General features: G+C 44.3%; 1 protein-coding gene across 1 annotated transcript; it reads right to left on the bottom strand.

The window, feature by feature from the left end:
• Positions 1 to 440: 440 nt before the first annotated feature.
• LOC128310421 (lipase maturation factor 2-like) lies at positions 441 to 5,338 on the bottom strand. Its single transcript, XM_053047063.1, has 4 exons — positions 5,193 to 5,338; positions 4,823 to 5,057; positions 1,769 to 2,826; positions 441 to 1,703 (listed from the first exon to the last, which is right to left on the bottom strand). Exons 2-4 carry the CDS (start codon positions 4,947 to 4,949, stop codon positions 894 to 896), a joined length of 1,995 nt encoding a protein of 664 aa, XP_052903023.1. The 5' UTR covers positions 4,950 to 5,057; positions 5,193 to 5,338; the 3' UTR covers positions 441 to 893.
• Between the last annotated feature and the right edge of the window lie 4,406 nt (positions 5,339 to 9,744).

Here is a 9,744-nt window from a genome sequence, read left to right as displayed (position 1 = left end):
TTTTCTCAAACAGTCGCACACTGCTGCTGCATGACTTCAGGGTTAGCAGCCTCACTCGGTGGGAGCTTTTTTTGTGTCTGTGTTTGCCGTTTGCCAGGTCTAACAATTTTCTAATGGTTCATGGCACAGTTTATAGCACACCTTTTGGCCCTAGTCACCGTGGAGCACCGGCACGGGTAAATATTCGAACCCCGAAAAATGTTCGTCCGAAAATCCTGTCGGAAGCTAATGAAAAATGCAACTCCGCCTCTGCCGTTTCAGCTAGGCAGCGTGTGTTTTATTTCTCTCCCTCCGGTTTCTCGTATTTATTCGTGATATATTTAACCGTTCGCTGACCGGGTATGTGTACCGAAACGAAGAAACTGCCCATTCTCCTCCTCCATCAGCCCAACCACACACGTATTCCAGCACAAATTGTTCGTCCCAAAATTGTGCTCGAGTATCCTGATGCCTGATAATGGAAAGGAAACCCTCACCCGGCATACAGACCTAAAAATAAAAACAAAAAAACCAATCAAACGAACGACGACGTTGTGAGATTGAATTGTTATTTCTTTGTGTGTTTCTTTATTTTGCGCCCTAGCGTGGAATGAATGTGATCGCGAATGTAGGGACAAAACAAGAAGGAAAACAGGAAATAAAACACAGTAACACTATCTCTGTGGACTCGTACCCTACAGGATTGTATAATCGCTACCGCGACAGCAAGACGGTGAGATCTTTCGTGTGCAATGGTGCAACAGCAAATGCCAATACTCCTTTCTCTCAGTGCGTATATAATAAACGTTCGATCGTTTTTTGTTTGCAATAATTTGACTACAATTGACACCGTTTTTTTTTTTGGCAGCCCCTTTCTTTTCTTGTTCTGCGCAGTCTCTCGAAGGGCTTTCGGTTTAGGTGGACTGACCGGTCCGCTGGTGCTGTTGCTGGGTGTAGATAACCATACCGGCAGCTACAAACAGTCCCACCAACAGATAACTTCCCTCGATGGCGCCTACGAATCGGCGTACTGCATCCAACAGCCACCGTAACAGCCAGTTCCACGATCCACCGGTGGGTTCCACCGTCAGCCGGAAGTTCATCTGTTTCAGCTTCTCCCGCAGATGGGAGTCGTCGTGCGAGAACACGTTGAAATAGTCCGTGAGTCTTTCCCGCGTCCAGAAATCCCGCTCCCCGAACGATGTGTAAGCAAACCGATACAGCGCGGTGCGGATGTACTTCGGTGCCTGCGCTGGGATGTGATGCCCGTCGAGAAGATCCAGCACCGGACGCTGATGTTCGAGCAACCGGTGGATCAACGGGTAGATCCACTTTTGTGCATCGGTTTTCGAACCGGAACCGTCGTAAAATTTGAAATCGAACCGTGGGAAATAGAGCCACCCGTACGGCAGCGACGCGGCACGCTCGATCGTCCACGGTTTGTACTGAAAGCCGTACTCGTGCCAGGTACCGTTCAGATCGTCCGAATATTCGAGAATAATTTCGCGCCTCATCGGGCGCATCGTCGTTAGGTGCCGTCCGTACTGGTTCACGACGTACAGGCTGTGGAGCCCACCGTAGGCGCGTGTCATCACGGGCGAAGCGATGGAGGTGCTTGGCAGCAACCGGGAGTGTGGTACAATCGACATAAAAAACACCGTGAACGCAACGATGGTGGAAATTAGCAGTCCAAGATTTTTCAAAAATTGTCGCATTCCGTCGGCCTGTAGTGGGAAAGCAGTAGGATAAATCAGAAGAAATTCCGCCCGGCACTAGCACGGCCACTTACCAAACTTCCTACGCTGTCCTGGGAGGAGAGAAGTTGCAGGAACTTCCGAACCATGAGCACAAACACGAGCAACGGTGCGGTTCGTATCATGGTCTGCATGAAGTTCAGATACTGGTCGCGCGAGAAGGACGGCTTAAACGTAAGCTGCCCTTCGTCCGAAGATTCAATGCTGAAGCAAAGCCACGATCCCGCCACCATCAGTAACGCGATCACCTTCACCAGTCGTCCACCGTACCGATCGGCGTCAGCCGGTTTCGGCGGGTTGTGTCCCTTTCCCCGTGCCGATTGTCGTGGTTCGCCGGAAATCCGTTCGTGCAGCCACACAACTATTCCGTCCTCGTCGTCCAGCAGCGTCAGCAGCAGGATCAGCACGAGTGGTGACAAAAATCCGTAATTCCCGCAACCGATTATGTTGAGATGAAGAAACACGTGCCACCAGAGGGCGAACCGGCGTACCGCTTTGCTCGGTGCGAAGAACAGCCACGGGACGACCAGCTCGCTCAGATACACGTAGATCGTGCTGGCGCGATGGAACGCATCCGGCAGCTGATACGTGTACCAGCTGTAGGACGTCGGCAGTGGCAGCGTTTCGTAGTGCCGCTTCAACCCATCCAGCGACCACCAGAGCGGGCAACCGCTGGCCAACTTCACCGACCCGGACGCAAACATGAAGCGAAACACGAGCCACTTCAGCAGCAGCAGCGCAATATTCTCCATCGGATGCCGGCGGTCGGTAAGCCGCGTCGGTGCCAGCAGTATGCAGAGGAATCCGGCCTCCAGCAGCAGATGATCGGCCTGCTGGCGGAAGGACTGGGCAATCTGGACCAGCGAAAAGTACACCGACCACATCACGATGAAGCTGACCAGCCGGCAGTGGGTCCGGGTGATCAGCCCGAGAAAGGCGACGGTTGCCCCAACCAGACACAACAAATCAATTGCCTCGTGCCCATCGCCGAGCCCGAGGAACGGTCCGAGCTGGAGCAGGGTCAGCCGCTCCTTCAGCGTGCCGTTCGACAGGATCCGGCTCGCCGGAAGAATGCCCGCATCACCGTACAGACCTGCGAAGAGAAATCAATCCGCCCCGCGGGGAAGACCCGTGGAAGCACGGATTAATCGAAGCGCTCTAATGGATTCTGACATGTCGCTTCAGTATCCCGTTCCCGAAACGGGGAACGCAGATGCACGGTAGTTTGTGACGCCAGTCAAGCGTGGGTGGGACGACCGCACTGGGACGCGGAATCGATTACCAAGTTTCTTCTCAAATTGAGAGATAATTAAATTACATCATTCGCATTCGCATTCACATTCGCTTCGGTGCACACAGCGCTCGTTCGAGGGTATAGGAGCATTTTCACCCGGAATCAAATTGCCGGGATGATGATGGCTGTACAGTGTATCCATTTCACCCAAACCTTTCCCATCCCGATTCCCCAATCCCCCCAAGGACGGACGCGGATAGAAGACCGTTTCAAGATCGTTTATACCGCTTTCTTCCATTTGTGCTCGGTTGTGTCTCTGGAACCTTAATGCTAGTTTGAAATCATTGATTTCTAATTCCTAATGCGATGACCGGTCATCGTTCGTCAACACTCCGCAGGGGAATCCGGAATTGGAAAGGAAAAGATGACGCCCGAGATGATGATGATGATGATGATGGGATTTTCTAGCACGTATTAAGAATGAGCTAAATTTTAACCGACCCCAAATGGAAGAAGGTCGTTACAATGTTCCAAGCGACGAAGAAAAAAAAATGCACTACCTAATTTACTATCGTCCCAGTGGAAATGGGACAGGGAAATATTAAATTAGACCATAAATTCAATTACCAAACCACACCAAACTTCAAATCAATTTTGAGGAAAATATCAAAACATTTGTATACGTGTTTGTTCCGTGAAGGGAATTGGAAGACTTTCGAGACCAGCTAGAGAGTATTGTACCTAACGGAACTATTCTTCATGTGAGTAATACCTCATCAATGAGCCTACATACACCTGCTTCCACCACTGAAGCCAGTACGTTCGAATCGTGTGCCGGTACCATTGGATTTTCAACAACTCGCGCTTAGAGCATTTGACTAAACAATTATCTCGGGGACTGCTTGTACCCATAAAAACTATGAATTTTGCGACAATTTACTTTAATGTTACCTTTTTGTACTGGTTTACAAAGGGTTTCCAAATTTTTCAAAGGAAAATTTCAGATGTTCACAAACAATCTGAAAAGTTAAAAATTCAATCGTGGCGTGGTGGCAAGCATTCGAACCAGATGCCACGCGAATCGATGCAAAAAGGCACGAGGTTTAATACAAACGGCAAGAAATTCAAACGTGGGTGGAAACAGGTGAAACAAAATGTAATATTGCGGGTCTGTATTAATCGATGAATATAAATATAAAGTAAAAATACTTTCAAACTTTCTATAAATTAGTGTCTAACTCAAAAAAACCTGGAAAACGAATGAGTTTATAATCATTTATAGCACTAAAGATTGCAAAAGTTTGATAAAACTTTACCAACAAGTTATGTACAATCAGCTTACAATAATGTTGGTCTGCCAACATAAAGCAATTTAATTTAATGAAAATAACTTAACAGTGTGAAAGTTCCATCATTATGTGTTAGTTTCACAAAAATATGTACAGTTTTACAGTTTTCTTAAGTTATTTTCACTGGCATGCAACTAATAGATTGGGTATTGTGTAAAAGAAAATACTACTTACAAAAAAGAAAACTCTCATTCTGACTAGACTAACTGTTTGAAATAATGTTTCACTGAAATATTAGTGAACACGTGGCCCCGGAAATAATTACGAAATTTGCCGGGCATCCGAACAAGGAGCGCGCGTTTCAACAAGCGTTTCAATTTCGAAGCGTTTCAACTCGTTGCCATTTTTGCTACATGGGAAACGCTCCATGGGTTGCTGAGTGACTGCTGCACACCACTACAAACAACATAATCGCACAGCCACAACACAACACCACCAGCCTGGGTAATGAAATCGATATATTCACTGGAAATTTGGAACCTTTTTGGGTTTCTTGACCTGCTTACCTTCAGCCTGACAATAAAATCCAACAAATGCCATCAGGTACACGGCACACATCGACCGTAGCAACAAATTCCGCACCCGTGGAACATCGATATCCTGCGACCTTGTTTCACTGTTCGCCTTCTCCATCGTTTTTTGATGATCGTAAAATGTTACCCGTGCAACAGTTTGCCTGCACGTCGGCTACCCAACATTCACGGAATATCACACTGCCTTCGTTTACCACCAAATTTCGTTCTGTAAAATTAAAAAGCAAATCATTTCAGCGCACTACACAACACCACTTTCGCCGCGATTGTATCAAGTTCTTCTGCGCCGCTAGTGTTTTTGAAATCAAAACAAAAACATAACCTATAAACCCCGGGAACTCACGGGACGCTCACGCGTAATGCCGCTTCGATGTAGAACGGTATCCGTTTTGCGAAGTAAATGAAAGCAACTTTTTGTTAAGCAATATTTAACTGATGATGGTAATTCAACGTTACCGACGTTACGTACGTAATAAGGTCTGATTAAAACACCTGGTCCAGGCCGCTGCTGGTCAGAAAATGGTACGCGTGCGCTTGAACGTTTGGATTTCATACAGCCATTCCAAGGAACCCAGCCGGTATCGATTGATAATCGGGATCGAAAACTGATACACGTCGTAATACTGATACTCCAGAACGCAGTGGACAAGAACCGCAATCGAACACTGCCTTCCCTGAAACAAGAAAACCATTATACCCCCTTTTCATGAGGATGTTATCTAATCAACCATTTACACACATGGTTATGGTTGAGTGGGTCCCTTCCAGTTTTGCTATCACACAAGCAGCTGGATTCTGCATTCGCTGCTAATCAACTACAATGGCCTTGATCACCAGCAACAAAGTACGACCAGTTGAACGAACGATGAAAGCAGGAATCCATCATCATTCGATCGAAATCATCTAAGGCAAAAAACGCTCGTAACAAACCTTATTCACTTTGGAAACAAACACTTACCCAAACAACGCTACAGAACAGCGTAAATCCATATCATAACTTTACCTTTAACAACACAGATGCGGACAACAACACAATATATAACTTTTATACATTTATTTCTTCATACTCCATCAAGTGTCTTCTCGTCATACAATTCTGTTACTTCTTCAACATGAATGCTCTTCGTGCGTCCTACAATTCTAATTAGGCGTTAGTGTTTCTTAACCTACTGCGTTGTTGTCATATAACGGATTGCTCTTATTATAAACAACCACTGGAATTTCTGATAATTTTGTTGCCATACTGAAAAGTCGCTCTTTGCTTGCAGGCTTTACAGTATGGCAACGAGTATCAGATTGATGCAGCAGTACGTTTCCCCACACGTTGGATAAATACATCATTCGCCTGACTACGAAGAACGCTTCAGATCGTTGCTTCTGTAAGTACGGAAAAATTATGGTTATATTTTAAGCACGTAATGTACAAATCGAACATCACTATAATAAAAAGCACATACCTTATGAAGACGCTAAGATTGGCGTCCTGCTGCACCTGCAGTTGCAAGAGATGAGGCTGTGCAGATCGTGCCGGTGAAGCTGGAGGATTTCGACCCAGTCGGTTCCGAGATTGATGAAGAAGTGATGATCAGGTGAAGGCCACACAACCAAGAAATATACACCGTCTGACGTTCTTGACGTTTATGATGCTGGTTTCTGGTGTACAGGCATTTCCTCCTGTACGTCACTTTCGAAAACCCTTCCCAGTCAGACAGCGCTCTCTGAATTTACCAATTCGAGCAGTTTGATTCGTCACCCAGTCAGACAGCGCGCTCTTAATTTACCCATTCGATCAGTTTGCTTCGTCAAGCTGTATCAATCGCTGGTGTGTTGGCGTCACAGAATGCATCAAATAAAACAGTTTTTATTTATGCTTTTAAAATAGTTTTAAAACATTTCACTACATTTATGCTACCCGTGGTGCATCCTTAGTGAAAGATTATCCCTTAATTTACCGTTTAACACGTTCAGCACCTACCATGCCTACCGCCGGGCGTTAATGATTTAATTTCAAAATTCATATTTCAAATTTTTATTGCTTGACTACTTTTTTCTTCAAACGAACTGTGGTCGAAGAGACAATGCTTTTTTTTATTTCGAGTTCTGGCGAGTCTATCTTTCTAATAAGCAGATTGCTTATGAAGGATCCCCAGGCATGTCTACTAGCGAGGCACTGTAAACCAAAGATCAAACAACGGGTACGATATGAAGGACGATAAACTACATTACACCAAGGAGTGAAACGTAAGATAAAACCAGTGAATGTTTTCTGGACAGACTATTTCTTATTGGATTACTCAACAGACAAAAGACACGAAACAGTCGAACTATTTTCAAGCACAGAACGCACTACATTCATTAAACAGTCATTAAAGAGTTAAAGAGAGTCATTAAACATTGACGATTGGAAAGTTCATTTGACTGCTTTCGAATACATCCTAATATTTGCCTTATCTACGATATCATAGGTATGCTGATGGAAGCTATGCATACGATCAAGGGTAACTCTAGATCCTTGATAATTTACAGTGGCCTCCTTGCGTAGCTAAAGGCTGAAGAACGAGCTGATATGAAGAAAGAACATAGTCACGTACTTTTCAACAGGAATAACGAGACCAGACAGGCAGGTGTGTCGAATTTTTCAACGATTAGCACTAAAAAATTGCGAAGCTGCTTAAAAGCTTTTCTAATGGCCTGAGAAGCTTAGAAGCTGCTTATCTCCTGCATTTAGATTATTTAAACAGCAATTTACGCTTTAAAACACTCCTGCTAAACGAATGTTCCTTTCTGCTTAAAATAATTTAACATGCATTAATCTAAGCTCGATTCCCCTACTTTTCAGTGGGTTACCCTTTAGGGTAATGTCCAACGTTTCATCTTCACTCAACACGTTTCGTCGGAGATGAATGTACGATATGATAATTTACTTTTAATGTAAAATCACCCAACCGTTTACCTCGGAATGGTGTTCACATATCATAAATATGGGAAAAGTGTACAAGAAGTGGTACCACTGATACTAAAAGAGGTCACCCATGGTGGACACATTGGTTCCGCGCAGCTAGAACATCCCGAACCAAACAGAACCAAATTCCATTAATGTCGCATCCGTCCTGTCGGCGAGTGCTAAACAGCTATGCTGAGTAAAGTGTACCAGAAATAAATATATTCCTAATGGAGATTTCTTTCTCCACCCAACTTACATATGTTCCAACGGAACTGACCTTGCTTTACTGAAGTCGCTTTGCTTGCGCTTCCGATCTCCGATTCGGGTGGGTAATTTTGTCACCTTCACCGAGACCCATTTTTGCACTGGAATGAGATTTTGTTCTCTCTGCATCGTAAATATAATGTTCGCTACCGTTATATTTTTATATCTCACTGATAGCCTTGGTGTAGGCAGCTTATGGCATGCGGTGAACATTTCCAAAAACAACAACCAACCCCTTGAACCTCGGAAATGAAGTTCGGAAAGGATGTACGCCCGCACCCAAATACACGGCGAAAAAGGGGGAATGCCGTTCGATGATAAAGGTGCGGCAATTTGTTACGAAACGGTTGCAAACATTCGAACTACATACAGGGTTTATGCTAATCCCGGACGATACAATGCTCTCCAGGGACCATTTTATGTTCGTGGGTATTTTCGGTAGGAAACTGGGTATGTGAGTTCGTGGGACTTTATGTCGGTCCTGCAACTTGCAAACAAATATCTTCAAATCACTCAGCCATATCGATGGTGCTTATAAGCTTCAATATCCGGTCACTGTCCGGCAGAGGCATCCTTTTTTGCGGCAAAAGGATTACTGGTTGACCAAGACTTGATGATGGTTTTCAGGAAGAATGTCACACAATCCATCTTTCCTGGTACGAAATCCGAAAGGATGCTTTCGGCAAGAATTATACGGATTGCATGTGACCTGTTTCGAATCAACAACATTCGAAAGTGTAAGCTCAAAGTATTAAAAGGCTTTGTACAGAGTTGTTTTCACAATTGCCTCTGTTAAAGCTTACAGTGGGATAAAACTGGATATCAAATGCCTTTTTACCAATCAACACCGATCTCCAAATGGGCAACCAGCATGGGAGTTAATTCCAAATATTCGATTTCTAGCAGCAATCATCTAATCCAGGGGTCGGCACACCTTTCATGAATAGGGCCAGATAGAAGAAACAATTTTGATGGCAGGGGCCAGACACTTCAAGTGAGGTTTTAGATACATGAACTGGGTGATATCATAAAGCCTTTGATAACATTTTCGTATAATTTATGCAAACGTGTTCAAGCGCTTCTGCTGATACACTTTATTTCTTCATAATTATGATTGCAAATTGTTCGCAGTGTTTTTTTTCCTCGATAGTCTCTCGCCAATCCTCAAGATAGACTATTCTAATGAACCGCCATAATGCGGGAAAGATTCGCGTTCAACAATTCAGGCGGCTCTTTGAATGAAAACATTAACAAAAATTAAAAACTGAATGTTTTACATGGTAAAGTAAGGCAATGGCATCCAATTTTTCACCTTTTTGTCTAAATTTTGTTCTACAATCAACTCAGTCGTTTAACTTGAATCCGCGTATAAGAGGAACCGTTTATCCCGAGGACGGCCTGTGCTTTTTTGCTTTTCAATGTTGGCTCAAAATGCTTAGAAAATCTGAGGAATATTAAAAAAATGTTGCTTCACAACCGGAGTTTTTGGAATTATTGACCAAAATGCCCTCATTACCGCATGCGTTGCATCTGCAGGCCGATGTGTTAATTGGCCAGGAGAGACGAAATTTTGTTCAAAAATTTAAACAAAAATGGTACTTTCGACATGGTGAAGAGATGTTGTGTTGTTTGTGAGGTCTTCCATAATTTTCTATCGGACCACACATTGCCGACCCCTGATTTAATC

The sequence above is a fragment of the Anopheles moucheti genome, chromosome 2 (genome assembly GCF_943734755.1).
Source record: "Anopheles moucheti chromosome 2, idAnoMoucSN_F20_07, whole genome shotgun sequence".
NCBI classification, from domain to species: domain Eukaryota; kingdom Metazoa; phylum Arthropoda; class Insecta; order Diptera; family Culicidae; genus Anopheles; species Anopheles moucheti.
The sequence above is the reverse complement of the archived record's forward strand: the minus strand, read 5'-3'. Positions and strand labels throughout refer to the sequence as shown.

Coding starts and splice junctions, on each gene's coding strand:
- LOC128310421 (XM_053047063.1), bottom strand. CDS start 4,949: ATGGAGAAGGCGAACAGTGAAACAAGGTCGCAGGATATCGATGTTCCA. Junction 2,827..4,822: donor ATTTTATTGTCAGGCTGAAG/GTAAGCAGGTCA, acceptor TTCTCTTCGCAG/GTCTGTACGGTGATGCGGGC. Junction 1,704..1,768: donor AGGACAGCGTAGGAAGTTTG/GTAAGTGGCCGT, acceptor TTCCCACTACAG/GCCGACGGAATGCGACAATT.